This window comes from Schistocerca piceifrons, chromosome 1 (genome assembly GCF_021461385.2).
Source record: "Schistocerca piceifrons isolate TAMUIC-IGC-003096 chromosome 1, iqSchPice1.1, whole genome shotgun sequence".
Taxonomy (NCBI): Eukaryota; Metazoa; Arthropoda; class Insecta; order Orthoptera; family Acrididae; genus Schistocerca; species Schistocerca piceifrons.
The window spans coordinates 174,916,284-174,940,121 of record NC_060138.1 but is presented as its reverse complement, the minus strand read 5'-3'; the positions used below and the strand labels follow the sequence as shown (position 1 = coordinate 174,940,121).

Below are 23,838 nucleotides of genomic sequence, written 5' to 3'. Positions count from 1 at the left end.
GCACAAATGTTTCTGACTGCTTCCGTTGCTGTCACCCCTTTACTGAACTCGAATTGAAGAATGTGTCAGAAATGTTCAGATTTCTCCCCTTCCATTCCATTTTCTAGTGTACACAGCTCCACTCGCTTTGAAGTTCAGTTTCTTATGCAGAAACTGTCTCTGACAATTAACATGGAGGCTTGTCTACTTTGCTCACTTTCACTCTTTTATCATATGCAGCATTATACTTTTGGGCAACTCCATGCTCTCGCCTAGAATATTCGTAACCCAGAAATAGGCAATCAGTCTTATGAGGTGTGAGTTTATGAATTTTGTGTATGCTGTTGTTCTGGTGACTTGCAATTATATATGCGTGGGGACAGCAGAGGAAGAAATCCAACATTCATTCATTGAACACTAGGGGGAAAAACAATATGCACTTGAATCACACTTCCTTAAGCACTGTATGGAAAAGTTTGTGCTGTTCAGCTGGTTTCATTTTCAACAGGCTTCCAGCAGAACTGAAAATACTCAGTGCTAAACCCCAAATATTCAGATCCAAGTTGAAAGATTTCCTGTTGGCACACTTGTATACTGTACAAAAGTTCCTCTCAGTAGTTGAGAATTTTCTCTACAATGTGTTCTTTATTCCTATACATTCATTCTTGTGTTTTATTAATTCTTTGTTCATAAATTTTGTAATAAACAAATAGCTTTGGGTCACATAGTCCCAAGGAAACTGATAAATAAATAAATATAAAATGCACTGCAAGCAGCTATGGTATTACTCCCCACATTATAATCTATAATAATACCCGTATACTGTTCATCAAGGCAGTTATGAAGCATTTGCATTGATCTCAAGATAAAAGTGATCTTACATTTTGAAAAAAAAAAAATAGTCTAACTATAGGATTTTATTGACATCGCTATTGACGCCTGGCTGAAGGCATGCAGACAACTTAATTTACCTCATATGGAAAGACATATGACTTGTATTAATTAAAATTGTAGTAGACAACCTTCCTGTCTTGATAACATTGTCACCAACATTCAGCAAATCAGTAAGGTCTAAGGTTGTTTAGGATGTGTGTGTTAGTTTTTTAAATCAGATTATAAGGGTATGAGGTTAAAAAAAGAAAAACTAAAATATCTGTATTGTAATGAAATGATGACACTGATAATTACAGGTCATTTTAAGACGCTAGTATGGAATAGTGTCATTGAAAATGCTCTTTTTGAGGATGCATTTACATTATTTATCAATGCACTCTTAGATATACTTAAAAAGTATTGTTAAAAAAACTGCTTGAAAACATGATCTCACTCCTGTGCATAAATGTTCCACACCTGAACTACAGAGGCTCAGAACTCCAGTATATGGGTTCCAGAGAAAATGAGCTGCATAAGGTTCAAAAACAACAGGAAGGCAATTTATATTTTCATCAATAGCTCCCAAAACAATCATAAAGCTGCACCACATATTATCAAGGTTCATGGATGGAAGTAAGGATCACAAGAATACTTCCTCCAAGTATGGTATCGTATCTAATTTAAATTCTTACTTCATTAATGCAAATAACACAAATAAGACTGCAGAAAATGAACAAGGCCATAAATTTGACAATACCCAAAACTAAAATTATTCCAACAGTTTCCTGAGTCATTTTGAATACACATTTTGTATGTTTTGATAGAAAGAGGTAATGTCATTATCATAACCGTATCAAACTAAAATCACTCAAAACGAGAGGACATGGAATTGTATGGTCTCTCTCTCCAGTTTTGTGATTAAAAACAGTGAATATAATAGCACATCTGCTGTGTCCACTGATTATGTGGATAGTTAGAAGTGACTGTTTCCCTTCACCCTTAAAAATTAGAATTGCTATGCCTCTAAACAAAAAAGATAATGTATCATATTGTAACAGATGCTGCCCAGTGTCTTTTGTACATATCCTTTGAAAAGTAGTAGAGTACTGCTTGCAGTTCCAAATTTGTGAAAATGTTTACAAATGAAATTCTGTGTGATTTGTTGACATAGAAAATATTCTATCATGCACAATTCCTTTGCAGAAAATAGAATTATTTGAGATAAAAAATTAGCTGAATTTGTAGAGTAAACAGTAAAGAGACACTGTCACACATATATCAAAAAACTAAAAATTGGCTACATGCGAGTGGGATTTGCGCGCTGAGGGTTCTGTGCAAACTTAATTTTTGTGTATGTGTCATTGAGAACCTAGATTCCCAGTATGGATGGGTTATATATAGAATCTCAACATCTCAACTGTTTTACCTGTTTTCAATGCAGTAATTGGCAAGATATCTGTCCTGGGGAAATCCAAGACTGTATCAGAATCTCTACTGTAGTTTCTCAGATTAGCCCGGACACAAAAAAAAAGGGGGGGAGGACTTTAGTTGTATATGTAGATATAGAAGATTTAATAAAATATTTAATTAAATATTTTTTTTTTACTTACTGCAACATGACTGTAATGTACATTTTATGTTTGCATGCAGTAATGTTTGCCCATTATGCTTTTGACAAATGATGGTTGAGTGAGTTTTCAAGTATCAAAATATGTAACATATATGGCCGTATCTTGTGATTGAACAGGCATATAAGCTTAAAATTTTTGCACAGCCAAGGGACCGTAGAGCTTAGTGACATAAATTTGAACTTGATACATGTGCCTTTTCCTGGGAAAAAGGGTTTTTAATAATCAGTTAGATGGACAACAAAGTGATCCTAAAACGGTTCCATTTTTACAGAATTAGTCACAGGACCCTAAAAATTCCAACAGTTATATTCCTCTGTATTCTAAATTGCTTAATATGTTCTACAGAAAACAACTATGAGACCCATAAACTGCAGCAGACTACTCATCAACACGACATATGCCAAAAACAGCTTATTGACACCGCAGCTATTGGATTTTAAAACTGCACATGCACACTTAGATGTACTACTATGAGGGTTGGAACTTAAATAGTGGCAACACTGCTGTGGAGACAGTATCCATTCGAATCTACTAATGTCGCTGATAGCACACATTGTTGAGATATCTACCTTACCTCTGAACAAATGGACTCGCCCATCCCACGTCACGAGTATGTGCACAATCGAGGGGAGCGCAGTCAATTGTGAGTGAGCAGTCTAACATAATGGTGTCACTATGTTTTCGAAACAGGAACAACAGAGTTGGATCAAGATTGGATGTGCCATAGGTCGTACAACACAACAGTGTCATCAAGGTCTTCAAGAGGCATGTGGGGAATCGGCATTGCCATAGAGAAAAGTGGCACATTGGGTGAATGCCTTCAATGAAGGTCGGCAAACTGTGGTGGAAATGCAACAGGCAGGTCATCCTAGCGTCTCTGAAGAAGAAGCGCATGCTTTTGCTGCATTAGTGGACTGTGATTGGCGCCATACAATTTGTGAGATCACCCACGAAACCAGATTAGCGCATACAACTGTGCTTTGCATCCTGAAGGAATGCCTGGGCATGAGAAAAATTGCATCACGATGTGTTCCGCATGACTTGACGGAGATGCAGAAATGGATGTGTTACGATGCTCCTCAGACGCACTTGGAGTGCTATGAGCATGGAGGAGAGGCTTTCTTACACTGTTATCATAACACTGGATGAGACATGGGCCACATCGTACAAGCCAAAACTGAAACGCCAGTCTAACAAATGGTGTCATTATGGGTCTCTGCAAAAGTCGAAAGTGCGTCAGAGCCCCAGTATGGTGAAAGTTATGGCGATTCTCGTGTACAACTGTGATGATGATATCCTAGCGTATTACGTTCCTCCACGGCAGACCATCAGTGCACAGTACTACTGTTCATTTTTGGAGCATCACCTGTGACCAGCTTTGCAATAAAAGCGGCGACACTTTCTGTGCAACCACCCATCATTTTGCACGACAATGCAGCACAAGCTGTGGCTGCTCTGTTCGGTCGATGGAACTGAGAAGTACTGTACCATCCACCATATTCCCCAGATTTAAGTCCTTGTGGCTTTGATTTGATTCCGAAGATGAAGGAACCACTTTATGGCATTTGCTTCAGAACTGTTCCAGAGATTCTACAGGCAGTAGACTGCTCCATTCGCAGTATCAACAGAACAGGCTCTGCTAACAGTATACTACACCTTCTACATCGCTCGTAACTGGTTCTACACAATGCTGGTGACTACTTTGTAGGACATTAACAGGTGCAAACATGTAACTTTTTTGTATTGGTTGTGAATAAATAGTTTCCACTATTTAAGTTCCAACTCTCATATTTAACATTTTGACAGCTCAGTCACATGATGTATAAATGAGTACATTCAGAAACAGCACCTACTGAAAATGACTCGGAGGAAAGGCGTTGTATTTAGTAGAGAAATTCAGAAGGTGTCCTAAAGATCTATATCTACACTCTGTAAACACCATGAGGTGCATGGCAGAGGGTACATCCCAATGTACCTGTTATTAGGGTTTCGCTATGTCCATTCATGTAAGGAGTGTGGGAAGAATGATTGTTTGAATGCCTCTGTGTGTGCAGTAATTATTCTGATCTTATCCTTGAGATTCCTATGTGAGCAATATGTAGGGGTTGTAGTATATACATAGAGTATTCATTTAAAGATAATTCTTGAATGTTAATAGACCCTCTCGGGATAGCTTACGTATGCTTTCAAGAGTCTGCCAATTCAGTTCCTTCAGCATCCATCTGGCATCCTTCCATGGATTAAACAAACTTGTGACAATTCATGCTGTCCTTCTCATTATATGTGCAATATCCCCTGTTAGTCCAATTTGGTACTTCAATATTCTAGGTTGGGTTGCGTGACTGATTTGTAAGCAATCTCTTTTGTACATTGATTGCACTTCCCAAGTATTTTACCAATAAACCAAAGTCTATCACCTGGTTTAACCACAACTGAAACTATATGATCATTTCATTTCATATCCCTACAAAGTGTTACACCCAGGTATTTGTAGACTCCAGTAGTGACTCATTGATATTATAGGATACTACATTCTTTCATTTCGTGAAGTGAAGTGCAAAATATAGAACATATAGAACAAGTTGCCAATATTTGTACCACATAGAAATCTTATCAATACCTGATTGAATACTTATGCAGCTTCTCTCAGATAGTATTTCATTATAGATAACTACATAATCTGCAAAAAGCCTCATGTTACTATTAATATTGTCTGCAAGGTCATTAATATACAACATGAACAGGAAGGGTCCCAACACACTTCCCTGTGGCAGACCTGATGAGGACTCTCCATCCAAGATAACATGCTGTGTCCTCCCTACCAAAAAGTCCTCAGTCCAGTCACAAATTTCGCTTGATACCCCTATGTGATCGTACTTATGACAATAAGTGTAAATGCTTTTCGGAAATCAAGAAACATTGCATCTATTTGGTTGCCTTGAGTAAAAGCTTGCTGTATGTCATGTCAGAAAAGAGTGAGTTGGGTTTCACGTGATAGATGTTTTCAAAATTAATTTTGCAACAGATGTATGTCAAGGATATTGGGCAGCAGTTTTGTGGATCACTTCTACTACTTTTTTTGTAGACAGGTGTGACCTGTGCCTTTTATCCAAGAACTGGACACAGTTTTTTTCAAGGCATCTATGATCTATTATAAATAGAAGAAGGGCTAACTCAGCCGCAAATGCTGTATAGAATCTGACAGGAATTCAATCAAGTGCTGAAGCTTTTTTAATTTGAATGATACCAGCTGCTTCTCAACACCACTGACACTAATACTTATTCCATTCACCTTTACTGTGGTATGAGGATTAAATTGGGGCAGTTGTCCCAGCTTTCCTTTGTAAAGGAACATTTGAAAATGGAGTTAAGCATTTCAGCTTTTTTTTTCTACCCTCAATTTCAGTTCCTGTCTCATTCGCTAGGAACAGGGCACTAACTTTGGTGCCACTAACAGCCTTTACATATAACCAGAATTTCTATAGATTTTGTGAAATGTCATTTGACAATATTCTGCTATGATAGTCACTGAATACATCACTCATTGCTCTCTCAACAGCCAAATGCATTTCATTCAACATCTTTCTATCTGAAGCCCTACACTTTATATTGCACTTCTTGTGCAGTAATCTGTTTTTTTTAGAAGTTTCTTTACAGTGACTGTATACCATGGAGGTTCCCTCCTATTATGAACTGTTCTACTGGGTACATACCTATCCAATGTGTGGTCAGCTATTCTCTTAAAAGTTTATTTGACACTACCTTTAAACTTGAACAAGAGTTTCTCCACATGCTCCTGCCCTGTGGTGAAAGTTTAAAGTTCTTCATTGAGATATGACACCACTGATTTTTTATCTCGATTACTGGGTATATATATCTTTCTACTTGTTGAATTGTCCTTCGTACTTTGGTAATCTTTGTTGCAACAACCGCGTCATGGTCACTGATGCCAGTTCCGATGTGGGAATCCTTGAAGAGGTCAGATTTATTTGATGCCATTAGATCCAATATATTTCCATCATGAATGGGGTTCCTGACTATGGTCTTAAGTACGTAAGGTGTGTGTGTGTGTATGTGTGTGTGTGTGTGTGTGTGTGTGTGTGTGTGTGTGATGAATATAAAGATGGATTATAAATAAATAAAATTGTTTCTTAGTGTAATTTTATTGAGGTAAATATTTTTAATGAAACTTATGGGACATAACTATACTTTTATTTATCTGTGTATGACATATTTGTGTAACAATAATGAAACTTCCTGGATGGAGCAATCTGTAAAATAAGGGAAGGTAACCACTCACATATAGTGGATAATGTATGGAGCACAGAAAGACTTAACTGAAATCAGCATTCACACTAGCTTCCAGGCATTCGCTCTTTCTTCTGGCAACAGTGTACACATTCACATAAAAGACACAGAGACACCATAACACACACTCCTGTGGCAATGTGTGTACTATTGCTAGAAAAAGAGCTATTGCTGAAAACTAGTCTGAATGCTGCTTTCTGTTACATATTTCTGTGCTCCACTCATTGATCCGCTAGAGGTAAGTGGTTGGTTTTGCCTTATTTTACCTATTGCACATTTGTGTATCATTTTTGAAAATAATTTTATTTTTTGTTTAATCTGCAAGGGCACATTTGATCTGCAGCCTGTTTTCTCTTAAACAGCCTTGTAGTTGAATGTAAAAGTGTGAAAGATGGCTCCTTAAAATGGTTGTTTATTGTATGTTTTATAAAATTATCATCCTTGTTATTGGCCTTGCAGTTCTTGTCTTACAGACTGTTTTCTTCCATAGGCCGTTCTATGACACAGAAGGCTGGTGTTCAGTATATATTAGACTCGGTGATTCAGGCTTTGGCCCGTGATCCATCAAAAAAGTAAGTAATTATTATTTCTGTGTCCAAATAAATTTAATTTTGTTGTATAGACATCACAAAATTTGGCAAACAAGGTTTTAAAATGTGAGAGATGAGCTCATATCAAGAACAGAATTTCTAGGTTTGAATGTATGCAATGTAAAGAGTAATGAGACCTAATAACAGTATGAATGATATGGAAATGCTGTATCGTTGTACTTGTATAGACCGGTGCGTTCATCCCTTCCAGATGCTCAGTCTGTTTTTCAGCTCCATAAAGCCATCGCGTGATTTTTGAAAGCTCCATCAGTGAAGTTTAGTTTTTGTTGTGTGTTACGAAAACGGAACAGCAGAGTTTAGAGTAGCATTATGTTCAACTTGGGTAATCTGTGAGAGTGACTTTTCAAAAGTTGAAGCAGTCCTATGGGGAACATTCCTTACCAAGAGCACAAGTTTTTTTCTTGCAAGGCCAAGAACATGTTGAAGATGAACCTCATTGAGGGAGACCTTCACTTCAAAAACTGATGAAAGCATCAAATGTGTGCATGCTCTTGTGAGATCAGACTGACATGTAACAATATGGATGTAGGGTGACCTGTTAAGCCCCAACACAGGCACAATACATCAAATTTTGACTGGAATTTTGCACATGCGAAAGGTTTGTGCCAAAATGATGCCAAAACATATCACAACTGATCAGAAGGACAATTGAAGAAATGTGCATTGATCATCATGAGAGGATTGCCAATGACCACGAATGTTTGTCATGTGATCACAGGTGATGAATCATGGATTTTTTAGTACAATTATGAGACAATAGTAAGGAGTGTTATAGTGAGATATCTTCATGACTGAAAAAAGCTCGAATGAGCAAATTGAAGATAAAAACGATGCTGATTCCCTTTTTTAACAATAGGGGTATTATGCATAAAGAATTTGTTCCTCCAGGAGTAACATTTAACCAGTTGGTTTACAAAGATGCCCTTGAGAGATTCAGGAAAAGGGGAATCGAGTGGGATCGGACATTGTAGACAAGTGGATGTAGCATCATGACAGTGCATGCTATATGGCCACTTCCATTACAGAACTTTTGACCTCAAAAGCCATTCCTGTTGTTTCACTGCCCCCATTCAACTGATCTGAGCCCTTGGGACTTTTTTCTTTTCTTGAATTTCAAAAATGACTTAAAAGGAACATCATTTTGAGCCTCAGGAGAACATTCAGAAGAATGTGACTGACATGTTAAAGGTCCTACCAGATTGAAGCCTTTCAGTGCTGCTACCAGGACTGAGAATGACAGCTCCTCAGGTATATAGCTGGTGAAAGAAACTTCTTTGAAGGGGACAATATTGTTGTTTTAAAAAAATAAAAACTTTGGTGGATAAAATATCAGTCTCATTGCTTTTCTCACACCCCTCATAAATTCACAAGGAAGATAGACTAAGCATATTATTGACTTTGGGAAGTGACTAGCTTCAGCATGCTATGTGTTTAGAATAATAAATTGAGGGCATAGTAGCTCATGCACTAAAACAACACTTTTTGCTTATGTTTATTTTTATGAATAGTTATGATATAACAATCTGAGGAACAAATGAGCAGAATGTACAAACAACCTTTAAGCTAAAAAAATGTTTGGTGTGATTTATAATGAAAAGTAAATAGAGAAGCCTCAGCACTAAGTTGTTTAAATATAAGAGGGTTTTGGCTGTTCTATGTGAATAAATTACGTAAACAATGATCCAGATGAAGAGACACTGACCAGCACCCTTTGAACAGGTCCTCTACGTGAATGTGGAACCAGATGCAGATACCATTTATGTCTCAATAGGAAAAACAGTACAAAACCCAAAATAGTGTGCTGTGTAATGAATGAAATTATACACAAGATCAAAGATAAAAGTGAAATCGTGCCTCTAGGAATTCTTTTTAAAATTATCTGTTACCAAAATGTTTTTATCCTATCAAGGATTACCTGAAAGGATATGTAAATTATGTTGACAATTATGCTAATCATAACTGCTGTTATTAAGAGGCATTTTACAATACAATTCAACAGAATTGTGATGTACAACTATGAAACATAGTAAAGCACATAATGTGTATATAATTTAACTGGATAGATAAAAAAATGTATTCAGCAAGTGGCGGCAGGAGAACACACATATAAAAAAAAAAGGTTTTACGGAGGCAAGAGTGTGCTGAAACCATCTGCACAGTTCAGATTGTCTGCTGGTGGATAAATAAATAAACTGATAAATTAACATTTATCACACTTAAAACTGAATTTACACTCATTTTATTAGCTCTGTTGCAATGTGCTAATTGTATATTTTTTTGTTCCTCTGAAAGTGAAACTTTGTTTTCAGTTGCAGTTACCATTTTTCTAAATTGTGATAAATGTAACATACATTACCTTGAATAAACATTTTACCTTTTTGTAACTGTTATGTACTCTGCAAAAATAACAACATTGTTGATGATGTACATATAAATCTCTTATTTGCAATTTGTGAAAAAGTATAGCTGTTATCAACTGGAAGGTTATTTAAGAATGTCATTTTTCATGGCAACAATCTTGAACAAATGTGTCACAGATTTCTTGCCTCATCAGGGTTGTGTTTGGTCTCAAGTTGATGAAAGTTTCCTAAATGTTTGCAAACTGGGTAACTGAGGTGGAATTTAACATGCATGACTATCCGGGCGGGTCTGATGATGGGTAAGGAATATGTTGTAGAGAAATATGCAGATATCTGTTCATTTCATTTTTCTGCCATCATTGTTTAATTAGGTTTTGTTCTGTTTCTATGTGAAATAATATTATATAATGGCTGGCTTATTATTTCATTCCATTTGTCGTGCATCATTGCATTTTGCTAGATTTGATTCTGTTTTCACTTGGAATAGTATTTTGTAATAACCAACTTCTAATTTTAACTGCAGAAAGGAGATATGACCTTCTGTCATCATTTTCTCTGTTTGAACATTTTATGCTATTATTCTGCTTTTTGTTGTTAAATGCTTTCATTTTCTATGTATATTGTGTATTACAGAAAATAACCATCAAAATATACATCTTACCTTATATTTGCAGGTTTATTTATGTTGAAACAGCCTTTTTCTGGAAATGGTGGAAAGAACAACATGACTCTATTCGCCACCAGGTAAAAAGGCTTGTTAGTTCCGGTAGACTGGAGTTTACTGGAGGTGCATGGAGCATGAATGATGAGGCTGGGACACATTACCAGTCCACGATTGATCAGTTTACATGGGGATTGAGGTAAATGCCACATGCTGTATTCACATGTTTATATGTGTTACATAACTTACACAGTAAACACTAGTGGAAAAAATAAGCAGTAGGATCCTATTATGTGAGGGGCAGTCAAATGATCAAATGAAAACCAAACACTATGCAATTTTCACATTTTGGTGACCTAAAGAAAGATGTACACAGACATCAGTTTCAGTCCGAGAAGGAAGTGAAAGAGTGAGTGCAGTCGTGGATCCTTCAGTGGCTTACCACATTCTACAAAACAGTAATTGATCTTATCATCTCCCGGTGGCATAAATGTGTTAACATGTGTGGTGAATACTTTTGAAAGGAACCATTCCATGTTCCTTTTGTGGTAGTTGTTCGGTTTTATTTGACTGCTCCTTATCGTTTAAGAATCTAATTCTGCTACAAATATTACAACCATAAAATAACATTTGTGCATTTCCAACATAAATTTTATTTGTAATTTCGTATCCTCATGTTTGGCATGAATTTTTTGGCATTACAAACTGAGCACTGTTTGCCACATTGTTACAGGAAGCTCAATGACACTTTCGGGGAATGTGGAAGACCTCGAGCTGGATGGCAGATAGATCCATTTGGTCACTCACGTGAAATGGCTTCTATGTTCGCACAGATGGGATATGATGGTTTGCTGTTTGGTCGATTAGATTACCAAGATAAATCGACAAGACTTAAGTCAAAGACAGCAGAAATGATCTGGCAAGCTAGTGCTAATTTGGGTGAGTGGGAAAGAAAAGTCAAATGTTGGAAGAGAAATTAAGTTTGCACCTACACAGATGAATTGAAGTTTGTCATAAATTGCGCTCAAAAAGAGAGAGCAATGTCCATTGATTCCTCCTCTTTCCTTTTAAGCAAATTATGTGAAATAGTTCAGACAAACAGACAAGTAGGGTTGATCTGGTATTACAAGAAATATGATTTAACTCCACTTTCCTGGAATCATAGAATACATATAAGAAGTGATTCCAATACTGGATATATACAGCCCAATCAAAGATGCTCCATGCTGTGGTAAAGAAATTACGAATCTACACTGCTAGCCATTAAAATTTAGAGAAACATGAATGTGTGATGCAACAAGCATCAAGTGGCATGTACACGGAGGTGACTAGTCATCGGATATCTCCTAATATTGTGTCAGGCCATCTTTTGCCTTGGGAACATGATACCCATTAATGACTGAAAATGGTCTCCAAGTAGCCACGCATAACCATTTCTAGTCAGTCTAGTCATTTCAGTTGCACCAGAGCACCCAGTCCACGCCATGTAAACACAGCCCACATCATTATGGAGCCACCACCAGCTTGCACAGAGCCTTTTTGACAATTTGGGTCTATGGCTTCATTGAGTCTGCACCACACTTGGACCTTACCATCTGCTCTTACCTACTTGGATCAGGATTCACCTGACCCAGCCACTGTTTTCCAGTCATAGAGGCTCCAAACGATAGTCATGAGCCTAGGAGAGGTGCTGCAAGCATTGTGCTGTTAGCAAAGGCACTCTTGGCAATCATCTGTTGCCATAGCCCATTAATACCATATTTTGCCTCCCTGTCCTAATGGATACTTTCAGTGTACATCCTATGTTGATTATTTCATGCAGTGTTGCTTGTCTGTTTGCACTGACAACTCTACACAAATGTCATTGCTCTCAGTTATTAAATGAAGGCCGTCAAGCACTGTGTTGTCTGTGGTGAGAGTTAATGCCTGAAACATGGTATCCTCGGCACACTCTTGACACTGTGGATCTTGGAATATTGAGTTTTCCAATTATTTTCGAAATGGAATGTCCTATGCATCTAGCTCCAGCAACCATTCCGCATTTGAAGTTTGTTTGTTTCCCATTGTGCAACAATAATCACATCGGAATCTCTTTACATGAATTATGAGAGTTTAGATGACAGTTCTGCCAATGCACTTCCATTTTATACTTTGTGTCTGTGATACTACCACTATCTGTCATGTCCCATGACTTTTGTTATCTCAGTGTAAAATACTGTATGCTTGGATACGCAGATGATCAGCATTTCAGCCAGTTGCACAAAGAAGGTAAGAGGAATGCTGTCTACATTCTGTATCCAAGGGAAGATTATTCAGTGAGTTTTCATTCAGCAGTCACATTTAAATGTTGCTGGTTTGTGAGATCATGCTTCGCCCCTTGTAAGGAGTGATGTCTGCCAACATGTGTCAGAATTCAACAGAATAAGACCACAGCCTGTCAGGACTGTGGTTTATTGTATGGCAATAGTGCTGCTCACATTGGTTGTGATGTCAGGACCATTGGTGAACTTAAAAAAACATGTTTTAAATAATAACTATTACCCAATCACTTCACAGTTGACGTTTTGTAAGGGAGCGCTGTGAGCTGTTTCCGTACTCTGCTATTTGTTGTTCTGAAGGACACGTGAGTGGTCTAGTCGTGCTCAATCAAAATGTAATATGGTTCCTGAACTGTACTTGATTACAGTATTACCAACAGCGCAATTCATAGAATCAATACTAGAAATAAGAATAATCTTCACAAGGATTTAAAGTCACTTAGTCTTGTGCAAAAAGGTGTGCATTATTCAGGAACACACATTTTCAATAACTTGCTAGCAGCCATAAAAAGCTTAACAACCAATGAAATTCAGTTTAAGAGAAGCCTAAAGGATTTATTGGTGGCCAACTCCTTCTACTCCATTGATGAATTTCTTAGTAAAACCAACTGATTTGTATATAAGTACAACATAACTTCTGCACAATTTCAGTGCAGTAATGTGTTCATTGAAAATTTGTGTGTGTGTGTGTGTGTGTGTGTGTGTGTGTGTGTGTAAGTATAATCTAACTTCTGCAACATTTCACTGCAGTAATGTGTTCATTGTAAATAGCATTACAGTAATTGTATTACATGTTTATTACCTTATAAATAAATAAAAACCTTTTTTATTTTAAATTCAGTGCATTAGTATTTGTAAAATGACTCTTAGTGTTCATTAAAAAATGACGATCATTCCACTTGGGACCTGTGGAATGGTACATTAGCTTATTTGTTTTAGTTGTAAATATTTGTCATGTATTGTTGTTTTTCTGACATGTTCCACATCCAGGAGGACCTCCTCACTACGGATCAATTGGAATGAAAGTAAATCTAATCTAATCTAATGTAATCTAATCTAAACAGCAGCGGATAAAATGAACTTAAAACTGCTTTTTGTGAACAAATTCTTCTGTCAAAAGACAACAGAAATGAACACAAGGAAAATAACTTTTTTTTATGGCCTAAAAATTTAGCAGAGTGTGTAGGAGACAACGGATTTTTGTTATACATTCACTTTTAATATGTTCTTTTATACGAAGCTGTTGAAAATGAAAATAAAAAAGTTGTGTTACGATCTAAAAATTGAAGAGAACATGCCATACATAGACATTAATAGTTACTTTTACAGAGGTGCATTCAAAATTAAAATTAAACTGTTGTTGTACGATCTAGTAACTTGAATGTTTAGCAGATAAAAAACGTGTTTGGTATTAATACTTGAATCTATAGGAAAGTGTATGAAATGAAAATAAAATAGAGATTTCGGTGCACGAACTGCGAATACACGCAGAACTGAATTTGCTACTCCATAATTTTACAGACTAATGTGGAAAAATCAAATTTGTTTTATAATCGAATAGTTAACGTGTAAAGCATTAGGTTCTATGTAGCTAGATGCTGGATAATAAGTGTACACAATACCTTTAATCCATGTGAGGGCTGAACAGTTTTGTACTGCAGCAACTGCTCTCACCATAGCTCTTTCTAGCGGTATGGCAAAGTTTTTACATATTTATTGACAGGTCTGAACTATATTATTTATTAACACTTTTTCATGTGAGCGTACTCTCCGATAATGTATATTTCCGCAATAACTGTACATTTCAACAGACGCCAACAATACGCATCAGTTGTGATGTACTACAATATCAGTACGACTTGACTGTACAGCGCTGAGCGGCCTGTGTCATTCGGGTATTGTTTAGTATTGTCGGGCACCTTCAGTCATGTCTGCACGTAAATGAGGTTTAGTTCTGCATTCTGCCAACGGCAATTGTAAAATAAACAGGTAATATGTAGTTTGTAAATACGATGAATGTGCTCTAAGTTATAATGAAAATCACATTATAATCTTAAATTTTTATAACTAATATGAATAAACAAACAAACTCACCAGTCAGCAAAGTTGGCATCTGGCTTTGACGGCAGGAAACTCATTGATCATATGTTCACAGTTCAGACGGTTATCAGGATGTTAGCTTCGATGTGAAGAATGGACAAGGCGTTCAATCTCTCCTCAGACAATGTAGAACGTAGGTAAGATTTCAGTCTTCACGCCGGTACTGTGATTGTTGTGTCGTGCGCTGTGGATGTGTGCCAGTCCCGCCCACTGTACAGCACATTTTTCACGCTCTCCGTGGCGCTACTCTGTCCTGCTTTCACACTCGTAGTGTTACCGCAATTATTGGACTTTTTGTACTATGTATTTATTTGCGAAAATATTTATACAAATCACACATGTTTTTGATGTTGTGTATCCTGTCTGTGCACGAGTCAAAGTCTGGGGATGTCAATGGAACACCTGGAGTAGCACTTGTACCTGATATAGAAGCAGCTTCAAAAAGTGTTCCATGTTCCTCATCGGACTCGGACGATGAGTCACTTTCATCTTCAAAGTCACTACCCATTATGAGAGAAAGAGCTTCTTCCACAGTCTATTGCTTATCTGCCATATCACTTCTAGTAGAAACTAATTGAGGTTAACAACACGTCACTTCAGTGACTCTGTTGTTAACTACAGACTTTGAACAAAGCCGCAAGATGGTGCATAGGTCAGACTTCCACACAAGTCGAGCTTTGTGAAGTGTAGAAATGTGACGAGGCAGAACTGCTACAGCAGTCCACCGGCTGGGCGGCACATTCACTCCCAACTTCTGCAGAAGTTCACTGTAGCAAAAGGGTTAAGAGCTGAAAACGAGCATTCTGCTAAACAACTTGTAAGTGCCATATGTAGAAATATTCTAAGAGCAATGTCAATGCTCAGAAACACGACTGTAACCTCTCGCTTCATAAAAATTTACTCATTTTTACTGGTGTATCACTGATCTCAGAAGATTTCAAAAGTTCTGTGAAATTTACACATTCACTAGGGAAGGAAGGCTCTAAATCTGTGACATATGACGCTTGAAGTATTGCTGCACATTCAGCAATATCGTCAGGTGAACTGTTCTTAATGTTACTGAAAACTGTGAAGCAGTCCAACAGTGTTCTATAGCTTTCCTTCCTCCTCACTAATTTGGCGTACAAGTTGTTGAATACTGGGAGAAATGTTTTGACTCTAAATTTTTCCCTTCCAGTCAGAAGAAATTCTTCAGAGTACGCTTCTTTATCATCATGAAGTTTTTGTTTTCGTGATCTTTTATAGGTGCATTCATAATCTACATCAGTCAGAATATCCATGGATTTATTTTCATGATAGTCGAACATGCCACGAATAGATGGAATAAATCATACAAGTGATTCATATAATTCATGCACTATTTTAGTATCGATACTTACACTTTGCAATTTCAGATTTACACTATTAAACCTCTGTAGTATATCCTTCCAAACTGTCATCATGAATATTGTTTCTAGTCTGCTGAGCTCATTCAGTAAAGCTGAAGCCTCATTTTGCACAAGTGGTTTTTCAAATGTATTCTTGGCAATATGTGTGAGGGCATTGATAATGCCCTCCCAGTTTCCATATAGACTTACACACGCTTCCTCTCTTGCTGACCAACATGTTTTTGATAAACTTTTTACCGTTTTGCTTCCTGGTTTCATGAAAGAAAGAAGTTTATCCCAGCGCTATGTAGAAGCAGAGAAAAAATTATTAAGGTTTTGCACTACATTGAAAAATGAAGATGCTTCCAGGCAACAGCTTGCAGCACTAGTGCTGACTAAATTCAAAGAATGTGCTGCACAGGCACCTAATGCACTTTCGGATTTCATTCTTTAATGCGTGCCTGCAAACCAGTGTAGGTTCCTAACATATTGCTTGTGTTGTCATATGACTGGCCTCTACTGTCAGTAATATCAATGGAATTTGTAGACAGGACTTTAGTATGGCCTCATCTAAGCTTTTGGACTTTTGTCCCAGTTTTCGTAAAAACAGAAGGAAAAATTCAAGAGGTTCACCATTCTCGTTCTCATACCTTAATATGAAAGATAATTGATTAATATGTGAAATGTCCACAGTACAATCTACTATCATATAGAAATATTTCGCAGTTTTATTTCACTTTTGATAATTCTTTTTATTCGTTCAGAAAGAAGCTCTATTATTGCATTACAGATTGTTGAACAAAGATAACTTGTATGTCCCTGCCCTGGATTTCCATATCACTCAATGTGCTCTGTGAGAAAAGGATCAAACTCGGCTATAATTTCAAGAGACATTATAAATTGACCATTATGTAACGAATAGAATCTTTCAACGTGTCCACTTAGGGGAAGTCCACGACTTGTTAGCTTCTTCACTACTGCAAACACCCTTTTCAACACACTGCGCCAGTACATTTTTTCTGTCTCAACATATGACTTGAAATGGTTATGTATTGTTCCAAGTGACTTTTTTTTCTTCTTAAGAGTGATAACTCAGGATTTTTGTGTTCAAGTGAATTCTCATGATGAGATAAAATATTAGGAATATTTTTTTCAATCTGCAATACCATTAGTAGCAATTGTGGCCTTACCTTCGAACAATTTGCATGGTGCACAAAAAAACAGCACCGGTGCTACAGGAGTATACTAGAAAATCACACAGAGTTGATCCGCCATTTAAAAGTTTATGGTAAAATACATTTTTTTATTCAAATATCTGGTTTTATTGCCTATTGATCTTCTTGAATTAGAAAAGTCACCATTACAATTTTGATTAATGCCACGTTGTAAGACAATGTTGATTGTTGATTCATTGACACACCATTCTGCAGGATCATCACTAATGAAGGTATTTCTTTCTGTAATGTCTGACTCGACACTTAGTTTTTCGTAGAACTCGAAATCAGGAACAGTTTTCTTTTCTTCATTTTTAACTTTTTGTTCTGTCTGTATTTTCTTCTTTTACAATTTTAACTTTTTGTTCTGTCTGTATTTACTTCTTTTACAACAGCTGCAGTGCCAGAAATATCATCCGTACTACTTGATCAGAAGAGAATAGAAGCTTTCGAAATGTGGTGCTACAGAAGAATGCTGAAGATTAGATGGATAGATCACATAACTAATGAGGAGGTATTGAATAGAATTGGGGAGAAGAGGAGTTTGTGGCACAACTTGACTAGAAGAAGGGATCGGTTGGTAGGACATGTTCTGAGGCATCAAGGGATCACCAATTTAGTACTCGAGGGCAGCGTGGAGGGTAAAAATCGTAGAGGGAGACCAAGAGATGAATACACTAAGCAGATCCAGAAGGATGTAGGCTGCAGTACGTACTGGGAGATGAAGAAGTTTGCACAGGATAGAGTAGCATTGAGAGCTGCATCAAACCAGTCTCAGGACTGAAGACCACAACAACAACAACAACAACAACTACTTGATCTCAAAGTCGAACCAGCAACATTTTTTGCGAAAAATTTATCTACTCTGCCAAGACTTTTTAGAACATTGGCTTCTCATTCTCGGCTTTCCTTCGATAATTTCCAAAATGCCGCCCCACTTAATTTTGCACGTTTGCTTTTTTCACTGTTATTCATATTAAGGCACTTACAAAATTGTCAACCAACGGTGAAAACAAAAGAAAGAAAAATGTAAAAGGAAAGAAAGAAAGACTGTAAGACTGTATCCAGTTCCAATCATACTACACTGCATATGAGCACAAAGCCTTTTACTTTAAACACAGCACACGAGCAAAGAAGATTATTCCTATAAACATGGAGTGGTGAAATGACCAACTTGGATTACTCAACCTAACTGTGCTATGTAAGAACAACAATGCAGAATAATTTAATTTCATTGTCGCCTATTCTTCTGCTCTCAGTGAACAGTAAAAGCACACCTGCCAGCTGGAACTCATCTTGCAAAGAAAATGGGACAGTCTCTTTTTTTGGTTTCTGTTTCCTGCACTGCCAGAATTTTAGCTGGGATGCAAATATGTTCTGAATATTCTTGACACGGTCTTTCTAATTAAAAAAGCAAGAAATTTTTTCAATTTCTTGCAATGAGGTGTGCTGGATCAACTCTTATCCCACTTATTCTTACAACATTTTTGTGGTCTCTGTGGGCAGAGAAGACAGACTACAAAGTTTAACTAGTCTTGTTGGCAGTTGATGTGGTGCATTGTCATTTGTGTGAACACTGCTGTTATGTCTACATGCAAATGCAGCTTTTGTTCCAACATAAAATAAATATAACATTTCCTCAAAGAAAAAAAGTGTGGTTAAGAATTTTAATATAAAATTTGCACTACAACATACTATACGATTGCACACTTTGATATCGTGCAGGCTACAGCACAATAAATGAGACAAATGAAAGTTTGTTTCTTCTTCTTTTTTTGCCAAAAAAAGTAACTAAGTAAATAAATAAATAGATTTTTAAACTGTTGTGGAGTGTATTTCACACATTATTAGATATTCTACTTATGTTCTGTTTGTATAAACATGTATTTAAAAATGTAAAACATTCCCAGTATCAACATGTTTTGTTAAACGGGTGTCATTAATGGTTCAAGTGACTCTGAGCACTATGGGACTTAACTTCTGAGATCATCAGTCCCCTAGAACTTAGAACTACTTGAACCTAACTAGCCTAAAGACACCACACACATCCATGTCCAAGTCAGGATTCGAACCTGCGACCGTAGCGGTCGCGCAGTTCCAGACTGTAGTGCCTAGAACCGCTCGGCCACCCCGGCCGGCGGATGTCACTACATCAAAGCTCAGATACTGAAGACCACAGGGCTTTCACATTAATTACAGTAATGGAGGATTGACTTGATACTTTCTCGTAATTTGTACAAGAAATTTAAATAAAGTCAGGTTTTACATACTGAGCCCCACACATGTTACAGTATTTAAGAAATTGCTGATTAGCTTATCACAGCTTTTCAGGGGTCCCAGTATTTTCACGGGTAAAAGATGGTAGGGTTAAGTAGAAACCGACAACATCATCCGAATAATAATGTTTAAAACATTGTATTGTGGATTGGCATCCTGACAGCTTACTTCAAAATATTTTGAACAATTATGAAGATGATACCAGACAGAAACCCAATGTTAAATTTCCATTCAGTCACCAAGTAAACTGTGTATATTTCCGTGCTTGTATTGTCGAATTTCATTCTTAAGTCTTATTTAAACTAGCAAGTTGTTTATCAATATTAAAAATTTCTTTGACATGGCAGTAGAGAGAGGTTTGTCAAGTGGCGTGCTCAACAACAACACAGGGTATTGGAGTGGCATCACTTCTCTGAAAATACCTTAATTTCATTGGAAATGGGAAGTAAACTGATAGAAAGAAAGAATGGAAGATTTTGAAAGTTCATTAAGAATATACACAGATAAAAAAAGCTTACTGGAGTCTTGTGATACAGCATTCTGAGTGAGCTTTTTTCTCTGCATTTTGCTGTAACATTTTGAAGTTCTGTTTTTCATTCCAGTTCAAAGTAATCTCGCAGTGTTCATAAGATATCTAATCTAATTTTTCTTAGTTCTATGAACCAGAAGCCATTCTGTCTGTGTATTTCACTTATGTGTCAACATGAATGAAACACAGTTGTGGGCGTAGTAGTGAAGCTATTTCTTTTGCACAATGTGTCACAGTATGATTCAAATGAACCTCATCCTGGGCAGATTAGAGTGCAATTCTGATTCCAAAATGACTGTGATTTAATATGTTTGTGAATGCTAGGTTGGTGTTTGCTTTAACAGAGTTCGTAGACAAATTCTATACTCAAAAATTCAGCAAACTGCACAATCTACAGCAAAACTATTGCCCCTACCCTCCCCCTCAGTTAAGACAGTTATGTTACATCCATGCAAACACAGTGGACTTAATAATAATTACAAAATTTTTAGATTATGATAAATATTCTAGGCTTTTTTGTTACTGTAGAGTATCACAATTGTTTCTAGAAAGTATGTAATAGTTCTTTGCCACAAATGTAGGAGATACATTAATACTGGGAAAGAATTTCTCACATAGTTGATTATTTTAGTGCAATATTTTCTTTCTTCAGATCACTAATACAGCAATATGACAATAATATCATCCTACTCTTTTCAACAGGAAAGGCAAGCGAGCTGTTTACCAGTGTTTTGTTCAACACTTATAGTCCACCTCCAGGATTCTGCTTTGATGTTTTGTGTGCTGATGAACCAATTATAGATGACAAGGACAGTCCTGACTACAATGTTGATGAAAGGGTAAAGTGATTACTTGTTGCCATTTATCTCCATTCATGAGTGGTGAACCATGTGCATCCATTTCCATATCTTATTCTGCTCCATATGTTTTCCTATTGAATACTCCCACTCCCCTTCCCGCCATCCTCTTCAAGCTGTACTTACGTTCTCATGAATTAGGTTTTCTACCTTTATTTTATGATTTGTTGATTTTTTTTTCACTCTCTCCATTAGTTCATAAAATTCCGTTTTTGCATCCTCCACTGCTGTTTAAAAACTAGTCAGTGATTTAACTATGAATTCCTTTGTTATGCTTTGCTTTCTGCTATTCCCCAACTGTCGAAATGTAATGCAGAATATTAAAACATTTGCTGCTTCTTATGCTTTTCATTGTTCTGGTTTCAGTTACAATTAAGTGTAGAAGGTTGTACTGTTGCTACAGAATGCTTATATGCTACTCTGATCTACAAATTTTTCAAGTCAATTGTGAAAGAACTATATAAAACTCATGTTAATAGCATGAGAAGTAACAATTCCAAACAACCTTTTATTCATGCAACTTGCATACAACTTGTGTTCTTTGCCAGATATCAGTATTGTCATGTAAATATGACCTGAATGAAAATAATAAATACTTGAAAATATAATGTCATTTGATGGCTAATAAATCCACTCACAAAGTGGTGGCAGAAGAACACTCACATAAAGGTACTGAAATTTGCTAGCTTACAGATTCAGTGGCTTCTTCTGGTGGCAGGGTTGAAGGGAAGAAGGGAAAGGAAGGAGGGGGAGCGGGGGGGGGGGGGGGGGGGGGGATGAAGGAAATGGACTGGTGAGGTTTAAGAAATGGGGAGAGTTTGGAAAAGTCGCCCAGAATCCTGGGTAAGAGGAGACTTATATGCAAGGTGGGAAGGAAAGATTGATTGTTGGGGACTGAGGTGGATGAGATTAGAAAACCTGAGAGCTTAAAGGTTGAAGATATAGTAATTTGCAAGACAGAAATCATTAACAAAACATTGTCCACAAGCTAATAAGAGTAAAAGATAATTGCATGTGATAGAATTGAGGGGAGGGGGGAATAGACAGATCAGAAAATAACATACAGAAAACTAAATGGAAATGAAGAAAGGAATAGCTATTAAGATGTAATGCCGAGACTGAAGAAATGGGGTAAAGGTGTTGGTCCATATGGCAAAGATGTCGTCATTGTATCCAGACCAAACCAGGGGTTGGAGACGAATGAATCCCAGGAAAGCTACCCTCCAACCAGTCCATAAAATAAAATAAATTTCTACAATACTTATGGCTGTTGGTAAATTATCGCATCAAGAAGTTCATGCAGCCGTCGTCCCACGATCCATAATGGATCAACGAAGATTCCGTCAAAAGGTTGGTGGAGGAAGTAGCCATCCTGGTTCCCATGGCCGTGCCCGTAATTGTGTGTACATCTACCCCTTAGAGGTAAATTAACAGCTCAGCCTCACCATGAATCCATATGTAGGTAAAGACATGGAAAATGAAATGATCACATGGTGTTGATGGCTGTGAGTCCCCACCTAGGGAAGTTTGGCTGCCAAGTTGCAAGTCTACTCAGTTGATGCCCCAATGGGCAACTTGTGTGTCGATGATGACGACGACGACGACGACGACGACGACGACGACACGCCACCCAGTCCTCAGGCAGAGGAAATCTCCGATCTGGCCGGGAATTGAACCCAGGCCCACTGTATGGGACTGAGACATGCTGACCACACAGCTATGGGGGCATATGGTAAAGGCACTAATTTAGCATAACAGAAACTGCAGCTTCCTTGGAAGTAACGCATTCTCTCTTAATTTTTTTGTTCATTTGTAGTACGTGTATAATCACAAACTGAATATAACAAATGAATTTAATTGTTAGTTAAGCTATGCAGATTAATTTGTGGCTAATGTAGCCCTGGATCTACAATATTTCTGAACCGGGGCAAAAACTTGATAATGTTGCCCTCCCAACCCCCTCCAGCGTTTGAGAAAGGATGTCAAAAATTAAAAAAAAAAAAATAGATTTTTCAAAAATATGTTCATTTTATAGTGCAGATCTTTCTGGAGAGTGTTATATATGTGTTTGAGGAAAGGTAAGTTGTGGTATTCAGTCTTAAGGGTGCCACAGTGCAGTGCCACCCCTTTTCACACAGCATTCTTATATAGCACGTCACTGTAATTCACTCTGTGGAATTTCAGCATTTATATTTTATAATGGAAGCCATCAAACTTGCATACAGGACAGTGGAAATTAGTGTCTTGTGGCGCCTCTTGTGCTCCCAGTTTGTCAGTTTGACATCCTACACCCCTTTAAAAACTCCCAATTAATACTGGGTTGGATTGTTTGTGACTGGGAGGAAAAGAACTCTTCAAGAAATTTGCACTCTTGTTGCCTTTTAGCTAAATACTTTCTTTCTTGTGTGACATATTATTAAATATAGGGAACATAAAACCAGGAAGACAAAAGTCAAGCAATACATACACATTTTTTCAGTCTTTAGCTCTCAGCATTTTTTTCTCTCTCATCTTGCTACAGCTTTACATGGTGTGCTTTCCTTTCTGCGAAAGAATCTATTACCTCATCAAAGTTTGTCAAATGTTTTGTTACATGAAAAATCAACATTTCGCTGTCCAATACTGAAAAAGCTGTTAATGCAAATATCGTATTTACTCGAATCTAAGCCACACTTTTTTTCCAGTTTTTGTAATAAAAAAAAACGCCTGTGGCTTAGAATCGAGTGCGAAGTAAGTGGAAGTTCTGAAAAATG

General features: G+C 37.1%; 1 protein-coding gene across 2 annotated transcripts in view; it reads left to right on the top strand.

The window, feature by feature from the left end:
- Nucleotides 1-23,838, top strand: part of LOC124794626 (lysosomal alpha-mannosidase-like) — a 154,015-nt gene that overhangs the window by 65,115 nt on the left and 65,062 nt on the right. For both annotated transcript variants that reach the window (XM_047258133.1, XM_047258125.1), the window contains exons 3-6: nucleotides 7,282-7,363; nucleotides 10,437-10,622; nucleotides 11,157-11,362; nucleotides 20,931-21,067. In XM_047258133.1, the coding sequence (XP_047114089.1) occupies nucleotides 7,282-7,363; nucleotides 10,437-10,622; nucleotides 11,157-11,362; nucleotides 20,931-21,067 (611 nt within the window). The remainder of the gene's footprint in view (nucleotides 1-7,281; nucleotides 7,364-10,436; nucleotides 10,623-11,156; nucleotides 11,363-20,930; nucleotides 21,068-23,838) is intronic.